The following is a 24540-nucleotide window of genomic DNA, read 5'->3' as shown; positions in this document are numbered from 1 at the left end:
GTTTATTTACTTTGAGATTTATTTTAACTGAAAGTCAGAATTACAGAAAGAAAGAGAGATCTTCCGTTTACTGGTTCACTCTTCAAGTGGTTACTATATACCAGAGCTGGACTGATCCACAGCTGGGAGCCAGGAACTTCTGGGTGTCCCATGTGGGTGCCAGGCCCCAAGAACTTGGGACATCTTCTGTTGCCTTCCCAGGCCATGAGCCAAGAAGTTGGATCAGAAGTGGAGTAGCCAACACAAATGGGTGTCCAGTTGGGATGCTGGCACCCCACGTGGAGGAATGGCTTGCTATGCCACTATGCTCACCCTCCTTGTTCATTTTAAAGAGTATTGCGGGACCCAGGTGACCAAACAAATGGAAGAGGACATACATGTAAGGCAAGACATGTGACATGGCCATGCTCTTTATACTGCACCACCTTATAGGCAGAGTGAAGATAAATATATATTTCATAATGTCACAGTATAAAATGTCTGAGATAGTTCCATAGCACCACATAAATTGGGGGTGAAGCGAAGAAATGGAGTGTGATAGCTAAAGCATATGAGGCTGCTCTTTGTGGAGGTGAAAGTCATCTGGAGTTAAGACTGTAGTGAGAGATGCATAACTGTGATGCACTGCAAATTGTAAACTTTCATATGGTACGTGAATTATGCCGAGTTGACCGAAAATGTATGCTGTGGGAAACTGGATTTCCAAAATATTTTCACTAAATTAAACTTTCAATTTCATTTTCCGAAATTTTTTTGTATCTTAATAAAGTTATTAAAAACAGTATTAAAGAAAACTTATTTACAGGAACTATGTGGTAGTGGGACATGACAGTTTCTGCTACCTAAGATCAAGGCTAAACTTGAGGCAGCTCCTTTTCACTGCCCTCCCCTTGTCCACTGCCCTCAGATGTATTCATTTATTCAGCAGATGTTTATTCCTCATTTGCTTCTAGAGGCTCTGCTGTAGGCTGCAAGGACAGATCATGGAAATAACACAAAGTTTGTGTTATGAAATTGACATTCCCACTTGAAAAGCTGATCTGATGGAGGTGCACATCTGCAGGGAACAGAAATCAATAATGTTTTGTATTTGATAACTTTCTTGAGATCTGTGAAAAACCTTGATTTTTTTTTTTTTTGAAGAAAGGAAAGACTAGGATTGCATCTCATTAGCTGTTTGCCGCTAGAAAAATGTAATACTTTTTTAATTCACAATTCCTACTTCTGCAAAATTTAAATCCTATCTTAATGGGTATTTATTTTTACCTTTACTTTTAAGATGGCAAAGAAGAGACAGGTTGAGTATGGTAAACTGTTAGGAAAGTCAAGAGATGCATGCGTAAGGTGTGCTTGCCTTGGTGGTTGCAGTTCATGACTCTGCCGTCTTGCTCTGCCAGCCACTAAGTCAGCTACTGAGTTTTATTTTTGCTAGTTACTGAATCAGTAATTCTTTTTTCTTCCTAAAGGCTTATTTTACTTGAAAGTCAAGGTTTGGGGAATGAGCAGGAAGAGAGATCTTCCATTCGCTAGATCATTCCCTCGATGACCAGAGTGACCAGAGCTGGGCTGGTCCAAAGCTGGGAGCCAGGAGCTTCTTCCAGGTCTCCCACGTGGATGTGGAGCCCCAAGGACTTGGCGTTTCTTCTACCGTTTTCCCAGGTCATTAGCAGGGAGCTGGCTTAAGTGGAGCAGCTGGGACTGGAACTGATGCCTGTATGGCATGCAGGTGCTTCGCCACCATGCCAGTCCTATTAACGTATTTCAGTATTAAATTACTCAATCTTACTGAACTAGCAACCACTTAACCAAATTAAGGTATTTTTTTTTGTTTTATTTTGTTTTATTTTAATTTCTGACCTGCTTACGAGTTGGCTTTCCTGAGTTAGGTTCTGTCCTTGATTTCAGCCCGTCCCTGCTGTGGGGAAACAAGGATATCAGTGGTAAACAGTGTTCTTTGGCTACTTCTTCCAGTGCTCAGGGAACAAGCAGGGGCGTTTAACTAAAGTATGAATGACGTTGTTTACTTACCACCGTTTGTATTTTTGGTTTTCAGTGGTTTTCTTATAATCTAGGGCAGATGATTAGTGCTTTCTTGTTTCTGCTACTGCCCTTGTGTCATTCATAAAATGATTGATGTGATTCTTTTAAAAATAAATCTAGATTGGCTAGGTGTCACAGTGGATTGGACTGCCACCTGCTGTGGCCTCATCCAGTATAGGCACTTGTTCCAGTGCCGGCTGGTCCACCACCAATCTAGCTCCCTAATTGCTAATTACCTGGGGAATTAGATTGCTAATGTACCTGGGGAAAGCAGTTGGTCTGACCCAAAATTTTGGACTCCTGCTACCCTTGTGGGACCCCCGAAGGAAGCTCCAGACGTAGCTGTTGGGACCATCTGGGAAGTAAACCAGTGAGTAAAAATCAATTTAACTCTGACTTGAAAGTAAATAAGTTTTTTTTATTTTAATTGTTTAAACCAAATTGAATCACTTTACGCTTGTTTTAGTGGTTTCCCACTTCCAAACTCCTTGTAAGACCTTTATGACCTTGACAAATATACTTTCACCTTCAATTTGATAATTTCATTTTCAATTTGATGCCTTCTGACTCTTGCTACTCAGTTTTCGATTTTAAAAATACCTGATGGCTTCCTATTTTCTATGTAAGAAGCAGCAGAACTTTTTTTTTTTATTTCATTATATGACACAGTTTCATAGGCTCTGGGATTCCCCCATCTCCTTCTCAAACCCTCCCCCGGTTTTGAATTCTTCCATATTGTTACAGTAGTACAGTTCATAACCAGTCATGATTCCTTCACTGCGGCCATGGACCATGCGGAGAGTCCAGCATCTTATTGTCCAGACAAATTCAGCAGTTTCACTGGGAAGACCATCTTTGGTCTGTAAGTAGAGCTGGCAGGATATTACCCCACCAATGAATGAGATAGAGCTTCTTAAATTAGACAGTTGAAGCTCTATTGTGTATGAAGCTGTTTGAGTGTTGCAAGGAATATTTAAACATGGCCAAATCCTTACCTTATTCCTTAACTTCTAAGTTCATAAGTCTCTCCCTGTAACTTGATTTCTCTGACTGTAGTTCCACTTCAGGCAAGTGAACTCACCTACGTTTGACATTCAGTTCTGCCTTTGTATCTACTTTTTTGAGTTCCTTCTGGAAATAATCTTCCTTTAGTTTATGCCTATTATTTCCATTTCTTATTTATGCCAACCGGTAGAGCCTAAGCCTCCAGGCCTCAGTTAAGTTTTGCTAATAAACCAGTTCATATGGCTCATTGCTTTGTTGAATTTCTGGAGTAGGTGTTTATATACCTATATTTTGGTGTTTCGTTATGTAAGATAATATTTCACTTCTCACGTATTTTTGCAAAAAGAAATATAATGGCTTGTATACCAGCAGATTCAACATACTAGATGAAACGTATAAAGTCTTGAAACATATAAACTAAATTGCCAAGACTGTGTCATAGAAATAGAAAGTCTGAATACTTCTGTAAGTATGAGAATGAATCAATGGCTTTTTTTTTTTTCCTTCTAACAAGGAAAATCTCAGGACAAATCGTTTTACTGGCAAATTTTGCCAAACATTTGTAGAGACAAGCATTGTGGCAAAGCAGGGTCAGCTGCTTCCTGGGCTGTCTGTGTCCCATGTGGGAGCGTCTAGGTCAGGTCCTGCTGTGACCTGGGGGTCAGATGAAGGCACCACTCAGGTTCCTGCCACTCAGCTGAGATGGGGCTCTGATCAGCCATTTCCAATGTTGGTTATTGTGATATTAGGAAGGGAACCAACAAATGGAATATCTTAATTTCTGACATTTTTCAAATACAAAGAAACATTTAAAAGCACAGTGCTCAGCATGGTAGCCTAGTAGCTAAAGTCCTTACCTTGCACATGCCAGGGTCACATGTGGGCACCAGTTCTAATCCCTACAGCCTTGCTTCTCTTTCATCTCCCTGCTTGTGGTCCTAGGTCATTTAGTAAGGGAAAATAAATAAAAGCATTGGTACTGTACAATTAGAACTTATAAATTCGTCACAATTTCTAGATATCAACTCATTCACAACATTGGTCTATTTTTAACACTGATTAGCCACCTGAAAAGGAAATTCACAATCCCATTTACAGTATCATAAAAATATTTAGGAATAAACCAAAGAGATTACCAACTTCTACACTGAAAAGTATAAAGTAGGGATCAGCATCATGGCATAGCTAGTTAGCCTGCCACCTTCAGTGCTAGCATCCCATGCTGGAGTGCTGATTCAAGCCCAGGTTTCCCCACTTTTTAGTTTTTTGAGGGTTTTTATTTTTGAGGTTGTTTACATAGATGATCAGGGTGGGGAGGGTCAAGGGTCAGAGAATAGTGGATGAGACCATTGTTTATACATTTTCTTTTTCTTCTTGTATATGGGGGATAGGGGATACAAAAGGAGAAACCTTGCCCAGCCTCCCAACTGCTGCACTACCTTGGGGTCGGGGAACTGCCACCTGCTAACATCCCAAAGGCTCCCATTGTAATGGAGCATTTTCTGAGGGCTCTGCTCATGTGGTCTCTATAGTCAAGAAGTTCTTTCTTTTTTCATCCCCCTCCCCAATCTATTGATTTCCCCTCTAGTTTTACAATGGGTGTCCTTCATGAATAATCAAGTCCATCATGATGTTATTGAAGTGTGTCCCGACATTGTAGGCATAGATCGTGTCTGAGAGTCCAGCATCCTACTGCCAGGATATCTTCAACTGTCACTGGAAGTTTGTCTTTGTTCTGTATGTATAGAGACATACTGTAGTCTGTCTCCACATCTGAACATAGCAGTGTCCGCTGCACTTCCATTATGCGCCCTGTTAAATATAGATGGCTCCCCCGCTTCTGACTCGGCTCCTTTCTAATGCAGCTGAGAAAGCAGTGGAATATAACCCAAGCATTTGAACCCCTGTTCCTCAGATAGGCAATCAAGATGCAACTTCCAAATCCTAGCTTTGTTCTCATTCAGACCTGGCTGTCCCAGTCTTTTGGAATAAAACCACTGGATGAAGGATCTCAGTCTCTCCTGCTTGCATTTTGTCAGTCACTCTACCTTTCAGATAATAATAAATTCACTCTCCAAACGTTAACAATGGCCAAGGCTGGGCCATGCCAGAGCCAGGAGCTTTGTCTCAATCTCTCCCATTGGTGCAGGGGCTGAAGCACATGAACCATCTTCTGCTGTTTTGTCAGGCACATTAACGTGGAGCAGCCGGGACTTCAACCCACATATGGGATACAGGTGGAGGCTTATCTTGCTCAACCACAATGACTGCCCCAATACATTATTTATATGTATATATACACACACACACACACATACACACATATATGTATGAAAACTACAAAATAAAAGAAATAAGGAAAATGGAAAGATACCCAGAGTTCATACATAGAAAGATTTAAAGTTACAATTTCCATATTACTCAGAGTCCCTGTCAGAATCAGTGACAGTTTCACAGAAATAACAATTCAGAAACTCATACCGTAAATAATTGCAAATAGCCAAAATAGTCTTGAAAAAGAAGAAAAATTGCAGGATTCATACTTTTTGACTGCAAAGAGCAGTGTAAAGTTGCTAAGCAAGCATATTGGTACTGGTGTAAAGAGACTGGCATGCAGACCAACAGAATGGAATAGAAAAATCAAACTCCTGCATATAAATGATCTTTGACAAAGGCTAAACATTGGGCAAAGAAAGTTTCTTCAGGGCCATACACGGTTGCCCAGTGCCTAAAGTCCTGGTCTTGCACACAGTAGGATCCCATATGGGCATCGGTTTGTTTCCTGAAGACCCTGCTTCCCTTCCAGCTCCCTACTTGTAGCCTGGGAAAGCAGTTGAGGACAGCCCAGGCTCCTGGCTTCGGATCAGCTCAGCTCCAACCATTGCAACTAATTGGGGAGTGAATCATCGGACGGAAGATCTTCTCTGTCTCTCCTCCTCTCTGTCCTCCTCTCTGTATATCTGACTTTCCAATACAAATAAAAAGTAAATCTTTTTTTAAAAAGTCTCAAAGTGATTTTGGGAAGGTTTTATATCCGTATACAAAGAATAAAATTTGACCCTGATTGTACCCAGAAAATCCGCTCAGAATGGATAAAATACCTCAAATAATACAGCTGGGAAAAGCAAGGAACATTTCATAGTCTTATTCTTAGCAGTGAGTTCTTGGATTTGACATCAGAAGCCAAGATATAAAAAAGTGTGAGTGGACATATGAAAAATATATTATCCTATTGGAAGATATCCTTATTAGAGTCCCTGATTTTATTTTTTTTAATGTTTTATAAATATATTAGTAAAAAACCTCTTTGAAAAGATCAATTTGCTGCAAATACTGGCATGCTCAGGAACTGGGTTTTGTGGGTAAGCCTAGTGGGGATTCTTGGGGGTTGCTCCGACTAGGCTACAGATCTCTCATGTACGTAAGGGCCAAGTATATGGTGGGCAGGGTTGGGATGGACCCCAACATCCATTGGTTTGCGTATGAGATGGGGCCAGGGACAGAACTGATGAGGCAGCTGCAACCATCTGTGTGTAGGCTGATGTGACGGACGGACCACGCCAGACCCCTCACTGGCTGGCACACAAATCGTCTGGGATCACCCCTGATGAGGTTTGTTTGGGGACCCCCAACTGGATCACTAGACTCAGAATTCCAGCCACAGTGAAAATCACAAGATGTGTGGTCTGTCTGACTGTGGAGTACATGTTTCAGAACTGAGTCTGCTCTGTTGTTGAAGCCTATGCAGCAGACGAGCATGCCCGGTTGCTCATAAGAGACATGACAGCCAGTTCATTGATGACTGCGAAGGGTGTTGTGTACCATGTCAGAGAATGGAGGGCAGAACAAATTGGACAGCTCTCTCAGCCAAGCTTTGGTAGCAAGTATCTGGGTGAATGGAGACTCTAAGGTAGACTGTTAGCCAGTGGACCTTGGAAGGATTTCTTCAACTTTGGAGCAATAAAATCAGTGTTTTAGACCTATCAAGACCACTTCAATAGTGCCCTTAGATCTGCTCCGCATCCAGGACCCTGAATGACATCAGTTGGCCATCGTTCATCCCTGGGCACTGAACAGTTGGGCTGCTGGAAGCAAGCTCTTCACACTTTCCCCATATACAGGAAGGGAAAAAAGACTGGAAACTGTTGTCTCATCCACTTTCCCAAAACCATCCCTCAACCCTCTGCACCCTAATTGGTGGTCCACATAGGCATGCATCCTTCTTAACTATGTAAATATCAAAAAGAAAATAAATTTAATCTTTTTTAAAAGTTTCAGGGCCTGTCCAGTAGCCTAGTGGCTAAAGTCCTCATCTTACATTTGCCGGAGTCACAAATAGGCGTTAGCTCATGTCCTGGCTGTTCTACCTCCCATCCAGCTCCCTGCTTGTGGCCTGGGACAGTAGAGAACAGCCCAGGGCCTTGGGACCCTGCACCTGCATGGGAGACCCAGAAAGAGGCTCCAGGCTTCTGGTTTTGGATCAGTTCTACTCCATTGTGGCCACTTGGAGAGTGAATCATAGACTCAAGATCTTTTTGTCTCTTCTCTCTATAAATCTTGCCAATAAAAATAATAAAAATCAGGGCCCAGCAGCGTGGCCTAGCAGCTAAAGTCCTCGCCTTGAACGCGCCAGGATCCCATATGGGAGCCGGTTCTAATCCCGGCAGCTCCACTTTCCATCCAGCACCCTGCTTGTGGCCTGGGAAAGCAGTCGAGGATGGCCCAAAGCTTTGGGACCCTGCACCTGTGTGGGAGACCTGGAAGAAGTTCCTGGATCCTGGCTTTGGATCGGCATAGCATTGGCTGTTGCACTCACTTGGGGAGTGAATCATTGGATGGAAGGTCTTCCTCTCTGTCTCTTCTCCTCTCTGTATATCTGACTTTCCAATAAATAAATCTTAAAAAAAATTGTGTTCTTGTGAGTCTCTGTAAGGATGTATTAAAATAATTTAGAGCAGAAACTTTTCAAGTCATTTGTATACTCCTGATCATAACATTATTTAAAAAAAGAAAGTTGGAAGCATTCCAGGTGTCCTGGATTCCTACAATGAGGCATTAAATTTATTTTAAAAAAAAAAGGGGGGGGGGGAATTCTGACCCACCTGGATGAACCTTAAGCCAAGTCAAGTTAAGCAGAGTAGAAAATGACATGATGTATGATTCTACTTATACAAGCTATCAGTGCATTGGGACAAGAAGGGGGCTGGTGGAAGGAGAAAAGAAGAATGGGTTTAACGGGCATGAAGTGTCAATTTTATACCCATTTAAAGATTGGAGGCTAACAATACACATGTTCGTGATGTCACTAACTTTCGTATTTAAAAATGGTATAGATGGAAAAGTTTATTAGGTGTTTCTTACTGCAGTTTAATATTGTTCTTTGAAATGTTTCATAATGATTTGCTTTATGCTTATTTTGTAATAAAAACAATTCTCAGAGCATTGGGAATGTTAATACCAGTGGGGTTATGTGTAGAGCAACTTACTTCTTGTACAAATGCAAAGTGATATGGCCCTTTGTCTTGATATTCAAGAATGTGCTCAGGCTTAGTGCAGTGGCCTAGTGACTGAGGTCCTCGCCTTGCATGTGCCAGGAGCCTACGTGGGCACCAATTTATGTCCTGGCTGCTCCACTTTTCTTCCAGCTCCCTGCTTGTGACCTGCGTAAGTAGTAGAGTATAGCCTAAAGCCTTGGGACTTTGCACCCACGTGGGAGACCCGGAAGAAACCCCTGGCTTCGTATTGGCTCAGTTCCAGGTATTGCATTCAGTTTGGGAATGAACTGGAAGACAGAAGATATTTCTCTCTGTATATCTACCTTTCCAATAAAAATAAATAAAAATCTTAAATAAATATCAACTGCTGAGTCTCTGAAATTAAGTGTGCAGTCATTTAAAAAAAAAAACATTGAGTGTACTCTTACCCTGTGACCCAGCTGTTGCACTCCTCTTGGCAATTACCCAAATGTGCTGAAATATATGTCCACATAGAGCAACTTTATTTGTAATTGTCAACATTTGAAATTAATCAGAATGTCTTTAGTGTTATCCTTAGTAGGTAAATGCATAATTAAAATGGTATGTCTAGTCAGTGCTAAGAACGCCACTGAACCATGAGAAGACGAGAAAACTTTAAATGCATATTGTTAAATAAAAGATACAAATCAGGAAAAAATATGGACTGTATGATCCCAACTATATGACTTTCCTAATAAAAGATACTATAAAGACAACAGGAAGTAATTGGAGAAGGAGAAGCCTGAGCACAGAGGCTTTGTAGGGCAGTGAAAATCTTCTGATAATGTAGTGCTGGACACACTTCGTCCTTTTGTCAAAACCCACAGAATGTGCAACACCAAGAGTGAGTCCTGCTCTGAACTGTGGGCTGTTGGGGATCATGTGGGGTCAAGGTGATTTCACTGATTGTTGCAAGGGTACCACCCTGGTAACAGGATGTGGAGCATGGAAGAAGCTGTGCCTGTCAGAGGACAGGGAGCAAGTGGGCACTCCTGAATTGTACAATTTTCCTTGAACGTAAAACTGTTCTGTAAAATAGTCTTTTGATAAGTATAGCATACTGCTTAAAAGGAAATGCTAGATGTTTAAAACTGGTCTAACTAACACATAGCACCCTGGTCCCTGCCAAAAAAAAATTGGTAATCTAATCAAGATCAAGGAAAAAAAAGTTACTCCTGGGTAGGAAAAAGAGAAGAGGAGATTTTGTTTTTGTGATACTTTAGAAGTTTTATTTCTTTCAGTTCTATAACTTATTCAGGTGTGACACTAAAGCATGATGAAGGCGGATTAGGAGCTATAGGCTATGAATAGTACTGAAGCATCTTAAATGTGGAGGGATGGTAATACATGATAATCAGGCGAGAATTCATAGTAGATACGGGAGGCATAATACAACATCTCCATGTTACTGGTAAAATTTTATAAATGTATATGTGCTAATCAAGTGGTTCTCAGTCTTCATCCTATTTCACCTGTCACTAGAATGTGAATTAATTATGCCTCCTTCAAAATTTTTCATTTGCTTTCAGTGTCATAAGATTACTGATCGCCTGTTTCTGCTGACCGTTCTTGGTTTTTGTCATCTTGTTGCCGAGTCCCTAGGTAGTCTCATTGGGTCACCTTGTGTGAAATTCCATTTCTACAGCTTTCTGAATCACTGTTTTTATTTTCAGTCTCTTGATTGAACTTCAGATCCAGTTGGCTACCTGACATCTCGTTTTGATGAATTAAAAGTTTTTTAAATCTATCATGTCCAAAAGTGATCATACCCCCTAAGCACCAGTCATTTGGTCTGTCTGATCTTACTAAATGATAGTTCCATCCTACAGTTGCTTGAGCCAAATAACTTGAAGTCATGCTGATTTCTCACAATCTTCTCCAGCCTATTTGCAAATTTTGTTAATTCAGGCTTTAGTTGTCGTGTGATTCCCAGTGCTCCCACTCTGATCCAAGTTATTGCCTGGCTACATTACTACAGTTATGGTGTATTTTCAAAGTAGTGTTTGGAATTATCTTTGTCATAATGTCTCCTTAACTGAAAACCTTTTAATGCTCAGAATGAATGATGACATTTTAATAAAGGTTGACCATCTATTTCCTGCTCCTTTTGTATTTGCATTGTCTGGAACCCTGAGTTCCTTATCTTTCTGGTTTTCTTTCACATTCGGGTATGATAGGAGCCACCTGCAGCACTGGCATCCCATATGGGTGATTGTTCATGTCCTAGCTATTCTACTTTGGATCCAGTACCCTGCTTATTGCCTGGGAAAGCATTGGAAGATGCCTCAAGTTCGTAAGCCCCTGCACCTGTGGGAGACGGCTCAGCTGTGGCCATTGTTACCATGTGGGAGGTCATTCCTCCCCTCTGTAAATTTACCTTTCAAATAAAAATAATCTTAAAAGAAAAACTTGTTGTTAGAGGGACTGGCCCTGTGGCATACTGGGTAAAGTGACAGCTTGTATCCCATTTGTGTTGGCTTCACTCTGATCCACATCCCTCCTGTTACATATGGGAAAGAAGCAGAGGTTGACTCAAGAACTTGGGCCCCTATACAATTAATTGGAGATCCAACAAGCTCCTGACTTCTGGATTCCTACTCTTTGGAGACTGAACCAACAAGTCCAAGATCTCTCAGTCTTATCACTAGCTTTTGTAAAATTATTTTAGGAATAATACCTTCCCTGGCTTTGTCATTGTTCTCTGAATGCTGATCAGCATCTTATCTTACATGCTGTATATTTTTATTTACTTCCGGTGAAGGCAGGGATTTTTTTGTCATTTTGTTCTCATCTCCTTAGCGCTGATAGCAGTTGATGATAAACAGAAAAGAAATGGTTAATAAATTTTAGCTGTATGTATGGCTTTTACAAACATGCTGATTATTTATCTGAGCAGCTGAGTTACAGAGAGGTCTTGCATCCACTGAGTTCCTCCCCAAATGGTGTTAATACTTGGGACTTGGCCATGCTGAAGCCAGGAGCTAGAAGCTTCTTCTGGCTCCCCCACATGGGTACAGGGATCCAAACAGTTGGGCTTTCTTCACTGCTTTCCCAGGCCCATTGTCAGGGAGGTGAAATGGAAGTGAAGCAGCTGGGACTCGAACTGGCTCCGGTATGGGATGCCAGCACTGCAGGAGCTGCCTTACTGGATGTGTCACAGCATTATACCCCTAAATAGTTCTTTTTTTCTAAAAGTTTTATTTATTTAAAAGAGGAAAAACAGATCAATCTCCCATTCACTGATTGACTCTGCAAATTATCACAGTGACCACAATGGCCCAGTCGAAATCCAAGAGCCCAGAACTCCATCCCAGTCTCTCACATGGGTGTCAGGGCCCCAAGCACTTGGACCATCTTCCGTTGCTTTTCCAGGTGCTTTAGCAGGGAGCTGGATCAGAAGTAGAGCAGCTGTGACTCATGTAGTAAGCCAGCAGTGCATTTGGTGTCTCAACCCACTGCGCTATAGCACTAGCCCCTTAAAGAATGCTTTAGCAACATAATTCCATGAAGAAATTTTTGTATTTCATAGTCATTAAACATCAGTTCACAAAGCAAATCATTTTATTTTGAAAACAAATACCATAGTAAGCCTACAGTGAAAAAGTTAGGTGGTCTGTAGTACAAAGGACTTCAGACTGGGTTCAGTATCTGCGAGCCTTGATAGCCTTGGAGAAGGTCTTTTTCTAAAAAGTGAAATCATTTAAATGGTTTCTTTCCAATTGAAAGATCCTGTAGTGCTGTTTAACCTGTTCCATAGGAAAACAATGAATTTCAGTGAAGTTCTAGGTTATAAAATAAATATACACAAAAAGTAGCTGTTTTATATGTTGATGATAAACTGACAAAGAAAAATCAAGAAAGACACCCCATTCACAATATGCAGTTATTAGGAATAAATTAACTAAAGAAATGAAAGCTCTTTACAATGAAAACTGTCAAAAATTGATGAAAGAACTCGTCAGGCCACACAAAAATGGAAACATGCTCCTTTGAATGTACTACCTAAAGCAATCTACAGATTCAATGTAATCCCTATTAAAATATCAGTGACAGTCTTTGAGAAGTAGGAAAAGCAATCCTAAAATTCATATCAAATCACGAAAGACCCTAATAACCAACGCAATCCTAAACAAGAAAAATCAAGCTGGAGACATCAAAATGCATCACTTTAAAGCGTAATTCTACTAAACTGTAGCAATTAAAATGGCATGATACTGACATGAAAACTGGCGTATCAATCAGTGGAATAGAATTAGCACAGAAATTAATCCATACCCATACAGCCAGCTGCTGTTTGACAAAAGTTCCCATTGATCATACAGTAGGGATGAGGAGCATCTCTTCAAAAGATAATGCTGACAAAACTTGAACCAAGATTCATACAGCTCAACATATACAAAGAACAATTCAGGGTGCACAGTGGTGTAGCAAACTTATCCTCCATCTGCAAGTGCTAACATCCCATATGGGTGCCAGTTCATGTCCTGGCTGCTCACTTCTGTTGCAGCTGTTTGCTTATGGCCCTGGAAAGCAGCAGGGAAGATGGCCCACATCTTTGGGAGACAGACTTCAGAACAGCTTTTCAAACAAAAATAAAGCTTCTAAAAAATCAACTCTACATGGATCAAAGAGCTAAATTTAAGGTCTGAGATTATGAAATTGCTGAAAGAAAATAGAAGAAACACCCCAAGAAATTGGCATAAGGGAGGCCTTTGTGGGTTAAGAGACCCCAAAGCAAAGGCAACAAAGCTGAACAAATGGGACTGGTCCACTCAGAGCTTTTACATAGCAGGTGATATGATCAGTAGAGTTAAGAGACATCCAAATGAATGGGAAAAAGATTTGCAAAACACCCATTCAACCAAGGGGTGTGTGTGTGTGTGTGTGTGTGTGTGTGTGTGTGTGTATCAACATCTTAACAATAAAACAGCAGTCCATTTGAGAAATGGGCAAAGGACTTCAAATAAAAGTTCACAAAAGAAGAAATACAAATCAACATCGCTAACCATCAGGGAAATGCAAATCAGAACTCTAAAATACGGAATACAGAATGATGAATTATGGTAAGGATGTGGAGGAAGGGACACACACAGATGTACATACATACATACTACATACAAACACACACAGTGGCTGGGAGTGTAATACAGCCACTGTGGAAAACAATTTGGAAATGTCTTAAAAATTGGAAATGAGATTTATTATTAGAAATAAATTCAAAATAATGATTAGAGATCCAGCAGTCTTCCTAAAGGGTATGTACCCAAAAGATTTGAACATAATCAAAAAAATACCAGCGCAACAGCCATAATTTGAATCAGCCAAGATTCATTGTCCATCATCAAATGAATGGCTAACGATGTGATACATGCCTACGATGAAGCATTAGGTATAATTAGGAATGATTGATTTGCAGCAATGTGGATGCTGCTTGAAGATGTCTTCTGGACTTAGAGACTGATTCCATGTGTTCTCCTTTTTATGTGGGAACTAAAACTTAACAAAGAAATGTATGTCTGTCTCATTACTGCATATAGAGTTTTTCAAAACTTTGTTTTATGCCTTTGTCAAACCAGTGGTTACGAGTGTTAACATTTCAGGCTGGTGCTGGATGCTGATCCCACCTGTGGCACCAGCAGCCCACATGGACTCCAGTCTTGTCCCACAGCAGCAATTGATTCCTGTCCAGCTCCCTGCTGTGGCCTAGGAAAGCAGCACAGGATGACTCAGTCCTTGAGCCCTTGCAGCCACGTGGGGCACATGGAAAAAGTGCCTGGCTCTTGGCTTCAGATTGGCTCAGCTCCTGCTGTTGTGGCTATTAGGGGAGTGAATCAACAAATGGAAGATTTTCTCTCTGTCCTTCTCTATGTAGATCTGTCTTTCTAAAAAAAGAAGAAGATTAACACCACAATTTTTAATGATCTGTTATTAAAATTTACTGTATATGGATAATTTTCTCATTCAATTATTTATACCTTGTATTCCCACTTAAACCAGGGTCTTTTGCCTTTTACTTCTTAAATTTCTTATTGGGTGAAATATTAAGCCTTACTAACACAAATATGAAATATGTTATCTCAAAAACTAAAAGAGAATGAAAAATGGTGGAAGTGGTATCATTATGTTCTTAGACTTGTATGTACAAATTACATGGATTTGTTAAGCTATTTAAAAGTTAAAATGAAAATAATGAAATAAAACTTAAGTATCATTGGTGTGATGTGGTGAGTTTCACCGCTGCCATCCGTGCCAGCATCACATTTTGGTGCTAGTTCGTGCTCTGGCTTGCTGGTGCACCTGGGAAAGCATCAGGGGATGGTCGAAGTCCTTGGGCCCTGCATCCATATGGGAGACCCGGAAAAAGCTGCTGGCTTCAACCTGGCCTAGTCCCAGCCATCATAGCCATTGAAAAGTGAACCAAGTATGGAACACTCCTCCCACACTCCCTGCCATCCTTTCTTCTTTTCTGTCTCTTTTTCATTGTCCCTCGCCCCTCCCTATCCCTCTCTCTCAATCTTTTGAATGAGTTAAATTTTTAGAAAATAAAAAAAAGTTAAATAAATGAGCTTGAATTTACTATATTCTTAAATCATAGAAGGAATGCATTTATTAAATCTTCATATTTCATTTTTGCTATTTTATAAATGGTAAAAATAGTTGTTTTTCTCTTACAATGAAAGAGATCATTAATCAGATTCCTTCAGCAGAGGACTTGGACTCTTTCGGCTAGCTCAGAGTAGATTATTTCTCATTCCATCTCCTTTTTCCTCAGTAGTTCTTTATGTGTTACAAATTTTTTAAGCCATTCAAATAGTTACCTTTTCTGTTAAGTTCTCACAGAGTTTGAAAAGAAACTACTATTTCTTACTAGCATTGGATCAGTGTTTTTATAACCTATTTAGAGTACCTTCCTTGTAGTCAGACAAAATTTAAATATAGTTGTTTTGTGTGATACGTACCTTTACATACAATTACCCTTAGTCACTTCCTACAAATAATTTTTTCTTTAAAGATTTATTATATTTCTATTGGAAAGGCAGATTTGGAGAAAGAAGGAGAGACAAAGGAGAAAGATTTTACATTACTGTTTCACTCCCCAAATGGTCACAATGGCCAGTGCTGAGCTGTTCTGAAGCCAGCAGCCAGGAGCTTCTTGCAGGTCTCCCCTGTATATACACTTACATGTGTACGTAGGGTCCTAAATCTTTGGACCATCCACTGCTTTCCCAGCCCACAAACACAGAGCAGGGTGCAAAGTGGAGCAGCTAGGAGACAAATTGGCGCCCACTTGGGATGCTGGTGCTTGCAGGCCAAAGATTAGCCAATTGAACCATCACAGTCCCCTCATACAAGCAATTTCAGAAGTTTATTTTACAGGGTTTCCCAGTCTAGATGGAGATTTAGATATCTCACAAAAATTAACAGTTACTTTAAATCTTTCTTCTTTCCTTACTAGATACCATATTTTCAAGCTTGTTGAAAAAACTCCAACCTTATTCTCAAACTCTTCTTTACTTGTACTTAATCTCCATTAATCTTTTCACTTGTCAAACTTGGTAAAGACTTACTTATCATTCATATTACTAATAGACTTTTTCTCTAAGTGCTATACTGTTAATGAGTACTATCTCTTAGAAGAAAATCTGCATCTTAGAATTAGAAATTCTTTTTTTAAAATGTTATTTTCATTGGAAAGACAGATTTGCAAAGAGGAGAGACATAAAGATCCTCCTTCCATCGCTCACTCCCCAAATGGCTGCAATGGTCAGCTGATCTGAGGTCAGGAAACAGGATCTTTTTTTCAGGTCTCCCATGCAGGTACAGAGTCCCAAGAAAGACCTTGGGATATCCTCTACTGCTATCCCAGGTCATAAGCAAGGAGTGGAAGTGGAAGAAACCACGGTAGTACAAACCAGCACTCATATGGGATCCTGACACTTAAATGGAGAAGGTTAGCCAATCAAGCCATCATACTGTGCCCAAATTTTTTTTTAAGATTTATTTTACTTGTTCATGTCCCTTTTATCACTGTTATTGCTACTGTCCATAGGTAACTGTGATGTAGTCCTAATTGTACTATCATTAGTGCCACATGGGGCACACCCTTGGCATTTATTGCTACAGAGAGTCACTGGACACTCTTCATCACCCTAGTGTCACACTGATATTTTTGTTACATGTTCATTAAATTCATGTGGTTGAAGGTTCACTATTTTTTTCTCCCTGTGGTGGACTGTATTTAAGGAGATGCATAACAGAACAGTAGTGAAAATTACTATGTTCATAAGTGGAAACAGAAGTACGTCTCCCTGCATTCAGTGCAAGGATGGACTCAAGCAAAATGGCTGGTAATGTCCTACTTGTTGTGCTTGTGATTGTAGGGAGAAACCTCAGTGGCAGCATGATGGACTGTGAAAATTCACAAAAGACACCAATTGTAAGACTTAAGTGGAGATCATTGGGGAGGGGAGAACCCAGTGCCTGTTAAACTGTATCATTTAAAAAAAATTTTTTAAGATGTATTTTTATTGGAAAGTCAGATATACAGAGAGGAGTAAAGAGAGAAGATCTTTCATCCAATGATTCAGTCCCTAAGTTGCTGCAGTGGCCGGAGCTGCGCCAATCCAAAGCCAGGATCCCAGAGTTTCTTCTGGGTCTCCCACACGGGTGCAGGGTCCCAAAGCTTTGGACCGTCCTCGACTGCTTTCCCAGGACACAAACAGGGAGCTGGAAGGGAAGCAGGGCTACTGAGATTAGAACTGATGTTCATATGGCTGATGCAAGATGAAAACTTTAGCTGCTAAGCTACCACACTGGGCCCCCAAATTATTTCTTATATACACATTTCTAAATGAAGCATTTAAGTAGGCATTTTTAGTATTAGTAATTACTAATTGTTGATTCACCTGAGCATTTAACACTACTTACTAGGCATCATTAATTCCACAATTATTTATATAAATGTATGCAGTGTGCCAGCATATGTATTCATTTTGGCAAGGGTATGACTAAGTACCATGCTGCTTACTGTGAAGAGATTAAACAAAGGATATAAAAGAAGAAAAACACAGGAAAAAAGTAGAAAAATAGATATTACTAGTTTGCTATTTTTAGGTTTTCATTTATCTGTATTAATTTGAATATATAGCTGTTATCCCTATAAAATATTTTTATGCTGCGGTAATAATCTTTGGGTTGAAAACAGCAGTGACTCCTTTTTCTCCAAAACATGCAGTGTAGCAGCTCATGACATGAGTTAGTTCCTTGTCTGCCTTTCCATTCCTGCCTTCTGATGTTCTTTTTTTTTTTTATTGATTATTATTGCAAAGTCGGATTTACAGAAAGAATGAGAGACAGAGAGAAGGATCTTGAATTTGCTGGTTCACTCACTGAATGGCTGCAGTGGCTAGAGCTGAGCCGATATGAAGCCAGGATCCAGGAACTTCTTTGTTGTCTCCCAAGTGAGTGCAGGACCCCAAGGCTTTGGGCCATCCTTTACTGCTTTCCCAGGCCACAAGCAGGAAGCTGGAAGGGAAGTAGAGCAGCCAGGACATGAACCAGCACGCACATTGTATACCAGTGCCCACATGGGATACTGGTACAGGCAAGGCAAGGACTTTAACCCCTAGGATACCACACAGGGTGCCCTTCTAATGTTCTTAAAAGATTCTACACATAGCATCTCTAAAGTCCTGTACTTTTGCACATGTTGTTTTCTATTCTCAGTGCCTTTTGGTAGTTTCATTTGGTCTAGAAGATTTTATTTAACAAGGTGTTCTTTTTTGTGGCTTAGGGGGTACTAAGGGAGTTGTATTTCTAGTGTTGGATAAACAGATGATTAATAAGTGAATTAAGGCTTACCAGTAGTGTGTAAATAATAACTTAATCAGTGTTGTGCATGGTTAAAGTAATCATAACCATTGTTAGAGGGGCAAAGCCTATGTATATGTATTTGTAGATACAGCTCTTTTAAAACCACATTATTGAGAGAATCAAAATGGTGGAATAGGGTTAAGGACATATTTAAATAGAAAATCATTAGCCAGAGTGAAGCAAAGAGGGCACATTCCAGTAAGTAGGAGAGGGCAGACCAAAGGCAGAGGGGTGCCTGGAGACTGATGGGCACAGGAAAGCAGTGGAGATAACAGTGTGGTGCTACAGTAACCAGACATCCCAGCAGCAGTCAGAGGTGCACACGTGGCTGGAGGTGCACACACGTGGCTGGAGTTCCACGGCAGCCACATGGAAAGGGAAGTTCACCAGGGGCTCAGAAGGTGAACCCAAAGAACTGTCTGTCCTGCTAATTCATTTGATTTGACCAGAAGCAGAGACAAAGCAGCAGATCCAAAACAGGCGGTGCGGGAACAGGGTGGATCTTACAGCCCAGAACCCCACCAGAGCTGCATCAGGCACCATTTTGTGTAGGGAGGCTAAGGCTATGGGGCAGGACTGTGCGTGCACTAAGCTGGGAGCGAATTCGTGTCTGGATCAGTGTTCAACTGACATTCAGACTACAGGTTCTGCTCAAAATATGTCCAGAGAGCCCCCAGACCTAATGGCCAGTAGATCCAAAACTCCACCAGTGGCACATCAGATGCTATTTTGTACAGTGTGGCAAAGGCTATGAGACTGGAGGGACAAAAATTCACTTCCAGCTCAGTGCATTGCACTGGGCCACTGGGAAAATAATACTGACTTAGCGTTCTGTAGGTCAAAATAGGTCTGAGTGGTCCACAGACCTAACAGCAAGTAGGTTCCAGCAAGATCAGCACCACCAAAGGACACTTGGTATCTCCCTAATCCTGGGAACTGCTCCAACCGGAAAGGGAGAAAGGTTGTACAGACAATGGTGCAGCCTCAGCACGGGATCACAGGAGGTGGAGAGTGGTGAGCCATGAGCTGGGCCTCCAGAGACCATGGTGGAAGCCTAAAACAAAATGTGAAACTCACTAGAGGGAATGGCACAAGTGACTGAAAATAAAGAGCTGTGTACCAACTGCAGTAAGTAAAATCGAACTGTAGACTCGTGGGTGACACAACTTAGAAACCTATCCTAAGGAGAAGAATCTGCCATAAAAAGAAGAATCTGTAGTGTGAACCATAGGCTTTCAGATTGGTTTGAACTTTGACTTTAAGACTTCAGAAACAATACAGCTTAGTAATAGAGTTTAGGAAACTTCTCTAGGTTCTTATTTGTAATTTTTATTTATTTTCATTTTTATTTGAAAGTCAAAGAGCTAGAGATCTTCATTTCATAGTTTATTCCTCAAAATGCCAGTTTTCAACTGGGACTGAACCAAGCAAAACCAGAGCCTGGAATTCAGGCCCAGTGTCCCATGTGGATGGCAGCAACTGAAGCACTTGACACAGCTGTTGCCTCCCATGGTGACCCAGAATTAGCCTGGACTGAAGTTGTATGCTTAGGAGATGCATGTTTCCCGAGTTTTGACAACTGCACCAAATGTCTGTGGTTCTCAGGGTTCTAATCCTGACTTGTTGGCGTTACTTGATGTTGGCAAGTCATGAACTTCTCTAAGACTCCATTTCTTTTTTTTCATAGTAATTTGTAGCTTCTTAAGACTAATGATTAAATGAGATAATGGATCTTAACACTCTTATTGAGGCAGCAGCTGTTGTGTACCCAGTTAAGCCACTGCCTGCAGTGTCCACGTCCCGTATTAGGATAGTGGTTCAAATTCCAGGTGCACTGCTTTTGATCAGCTTCATGCTAGTTTGCCTGGGGAACCTACAGCTGATAGCCCAAGTCCTTGGGTCCCTGCCTGCGTGTGGGAGACTTGGATGAAGTTTTAGGCTCTTGGCTTTGTTCTGTTTCCAGTGGCTGTTCCAAGCCATTGGGGTGTGAGTGGAGGGAGAGAGAGTAACCAGAGTTGGTCAGAAGGGGAAGATCTCTCCATAGAGTTGAGTGGCTGAGTCTTGAAGATGAGGAAAATGCATTATAGCTTAAGAAAATAACAGTGGCAATAACAAGAAACTAACATGTATCTGCTGTGTGATAGCGAATATTAGAGTACTTTACATATTATAGCTTATTTAATCCTTGAAGTGGCTTATAATTGAAACCTGTTTGGCACTGTGGTGGTGCATCTTAGGAGTTGCTATGTAATGTATTAATTAAGATGTTTAAAGCAAGCAGATTTAGAATTACTAGACCATGTTGGAGGAATAGCTAGGTGGTGTGGGTAGAGCAAAATAAATAAAATAGTAGGAGCTAAGGTCTTAAGTGGTAGCAATTGGGGAGGTGAATTGATACGAACTTAAGCTGTTGTAGAGAGTTTTGGACCTTCTCTGCCGAGTTTTTGGGCCTTCCCTCTCACAGAATATTAGAACTCAAGAGATTACTGGGAAGTTGAAAAATTGTATTGTTATTTGTACTTTTTAAAAAACAGTTGGTTGCTTGACAGTCACATAGAGAGGGGGCAGGAAGGAGTGAGTGAGTCTTCCTTCTGCTGGTTCACTCTCAGATGGCTGCCACAGCTAGGATCCTCATCTGTCTCCCATTTTGGTGAGAGGGTCATCTTTTGCTAATTCTCCCAGGCGACCAGTGGGGATCTGGACAAGTGGGGGCAGCTGAAACACAAACCATCACCCTACATGGAATGTCTGCATCTCAGGCTGTGGCTTAACCTATCACATCAGTGACGGACCCTGTTTAAACTTCTACGTGAAAAGGATTTCCTTCATAATAATTACAGTTCTAAAAATGAATGTTAAGATTTATTAAAAACTAGAGGTACCAAAAAAGAAAAAAAAGACAATAATCTCACCCCCACGCGAACTAATGATTTTTTAAACAACTTACACATAAAATTAATAAATTCGGTTGCTTACAAAAAAATTCGGGGGAGCCTTGCATTATATAGTGCATTACTCTAAAAGTAAAGTATGCTAAGTTTACTGATCCCGACACACTCCTATATTTAACAAAATGTTAATAGTTATTTGCTGTGGATGACAGCATTGAGTGACTTGAAAATATTTCTCTTTAATATTTTTGCAGACTATGAGAAGACAACGAAATGAAGTTGTGGTTGAATTAAGAAAGGTAAGTCAAGTCAGTACTTCCAGGCATAATTTTAGCTACCATGTACATAAATTAAATTTTTAATGTAGAATATGGAATGTTTTGAATAACTACATTTTATTCACTGAGATTCAGAAAAGCCTTAACATTTCTTTTTCTTTTGAAATAAAATATTTTGACTAAATTTGATAAGCTGTTGAAGATAGGACAAAATTTGTCTGCTCTCCAAAAATAGCTATAAACAACCAACTTGGCACGTGTTTTTTCTTTTATCATTTGTAGTAGTTTACAGAAAATGTAAGTCATCTAGTTCTCCTTATAGATAGTAGATATGTCCTGAAAAGTTGTTTCTTATATATTTCAGCAATTTTTAAATAATTAAAACAGGTCATATTTACATGTATTTGTAAATTTGTCCGGACATTTTAAGTGAAGTTCAAAGAATCCTTGATTTTCATAAGGCATTTTTGGTTTTTGCTTAATTTTGAACTGCCTGATTTTTGCATGTACTTTTAAGTGATAAAGAAAATCTCAGATGATATGAAAATTAGTTTAGTACTTCTTAAACATATATGTTTTGTCTCTGCATTGTCTCTTTTAGTCATACTTCTTTTTTTTTCAGTTTGTTTTTTTGTAATTCATGATTCATTATAAATGTAGAATTTGGTGGTTGGAACTTATTGTTGCTAAAGTGTCGGTTTAATATTCTGCATGTGAATTTTATGCTTACAAGGTACCTCATATTTCAGTTTAGGCACAGGTTTGCCTGATTTTTGTACGAATATGTAGCTTTTTTGTTTGATTGGAGTTATTTACTTTTTCTGTTTTTTAAGAATAAAAGAGATGAACATCTCTTAAAAAGAAGGAATGTACCACATGAAGATATCTGTGAAGATTCTGACATAGACGGTGATTATAGAGTCGTAAGTTATTACTCTTTAAAACTATCAAAAGATTTTACATGAGTACTGGGATTTTAAGGTGGCTTCTTAATTGTATTTTCTTTTTCATTTTTTTTCCCAGCAAAATACCTCTCTAGAAGCTATTGTTCAAGTAAGTTGGGATTTAATTTCCCTGTTTGTATTTGTTAGAGTTAATAACTAATTATTGTTTATCTGCATCATAAATTATTATTTTTTTTTAGAATGCTTCAAGTGATAACCAAGGAATTCAGCTAAGTGCAGTTCAGGCTGCTAGGTAAGTTAAATTTTGAGGGCATATTTCAGTTTTGTTTTGGGTTATTACTGATTATCTTTGATGACTGACACAGTAGAGCTTAGATGGACATAGATCATTTAAAAAAACTTCTGTAATTCAGAATATTAAAATGGTGACAGTGAACTCCATACTTTTCACATACTTTTCTGAACTGAAAGCATGTACTTCAAATACACTGAAGTTTTATTTAGATGATAGGTAGATACTGTGATGGGGGAAAAGTTCATTTGACAGATCAGTGCCACAGAATAGTAGGAAAACATCCTTTACAGAGCTTCTTACTGGTTAATAGTAAATGAAGTCGCAGTTCTCATAATGCTCTTTAAACAACACATCACAGATTGTAGACTTACTGTATGGCAAATAGATTTAACATATACTACTGTCTTATCAGACAGTAAATATCCAATTATCTTGCATATACCTGTTAATAAAAGTTATATTTTAGTGTTCTACAGCAAGAGCCAGGAAAATTACTACTGAAATCTTTATATTAACAAATACGTTGGGAAAGATATTGTATCATAATACAATATAGTGTTTGCTTTGTATTTTTATGAATATAGGAATACTTTATATTGTGATTATCAGTGGAAAAGAGAGACTTACACAAGCAATTGGCCCTGGTTGTAGAATTTCAGTGAGGGGGGCTGGTATGGCACAGCCAGTTAAGCCATCATTTGGAAGGCAAACATTGCTTTGAGCACACACAAGTCTCAGCTTTTCTGCTTTAGATTGAGTTCTCTGCTGCTATACGTGGGAGCTAGTGGGTGTCGCCCACTTACCTGGGGCCCTGTTACCCGTGTGGGAGACATGGACAGAGTTCCAGGCTCCTGGATTCAACCCTTCCCAAGCACAACCATTGTGGTCATTTATGGAGTGAACCAGCAGATGGAAGATCATTATCTTTCTTTCCTTAGTTCCCTCGCTTTTTGCCTCCTCCCTCTCCTTCCCTCTCCCTCTTTCTCCCTCCCTCTCCCTCTCTCCCCCTATCCCTGCTCCCCCCACTCATTACCATTCTCCTACTCTGTCATTCTGCCTTCAGATAAATACTTTTTCAATTTTAACATTGAAAAATTACATAGACTTATTTAATATTTTAGTCAGTGCATGGATTCTTTTTCTATTGAGTTGGATTTTCCAACTTTGTGTATTTTTCTCAACCTAGAACATATTGGGAAATCATAGAATTGCAGTGTTAAGTATACTACAGATTAAAATGCAGAAAGAAAATCATAGAGCTATTTTCATCTCAAAGTAATAATTAATGTTTATAAGAAGAGTGATTAAGAAATGGTTATGCTTATACTCACAATTATCTGAGTTGGTGTACAGTTCTCAGTGTGAGTTCTGCAAGAAAATTAAAACCCCTGCCCCTCGTACAGAGATTCTCAAATGATAACCAGTGAAACATTGGGAAGTTGTGAGACAGTTTCAAAATCCTGAGACTGCTTGCCTTTTTTCATTGTAAGCATTGTATTGATGTTACAGAAGCACTTGTGAATTTAAAAATGCTAGCATGTAAACACAGATGAAGGCAGTGGTACAAAACTGATTTTATATTTTACAAATGATATTTAGCTAATGGTCACAGTCTCAAACAATAAAAGCCCTTCCTGAAAATGTCCTCAATGAAACCATTTTAAAAAATCATTAAATCTTGATTCTTGATCTCATTGAACCTCAGTTGAAAAAGATTTTTATAAGCACCCATTATAG

General features: G+C 39.7%; 1 protein-coding gene across 1 annotated transcript in view; it reads left to right on the top strand.

Moving 5' to 3' along the window:
* KPNA4 (karyopherin subunit alpha 4) overlaps positions 1-24540 on the top strand; it is a 68303-nt gene that overhangs the window by 11139 nt on the left and 32624 nt on the right. Inside the window, exons 2-5 of the mRNA XM_040974888.1 lie at positions 21580-21624; positions 22437-22526; positions 22627-22656; positions 22748-22800. Of these exons, the coding sequence (XP_040830822.1) occupies positions 21580-21624; positions 22437-22526; positions 22627-22656; positions 22748-22800 (218 nt within the window). The remainder of the gene's footprint in view (positions 1-21579; positions 21625-22436; positions 22527-22626; positions 22657-22747; positions 22801-24540) is intronic.

This window comes from Ochotona curzoniae, unplaced genomic scaffold (assembly GCF_017591425.1).
Source record: "Ochotona curzoniae isolate NIBS_2020 unplaced genomic scaffold, NIBS_Ocur_1.0 contig_2599, whole genome shotgun sequence".
NCBI classification, from domain to species: domain Eukaryota; kingdom Metazoa; phylum Chordata; class Mammalia; order Lagomorpha; family Ochotonidae; genus Ochotona; species Ochotona curzoniae.
The sequence above is the reverse complement of the archived record's forward strand: the minus strand, read 5'-3'. Positions and strand labels throughout refer to the sequence as shown.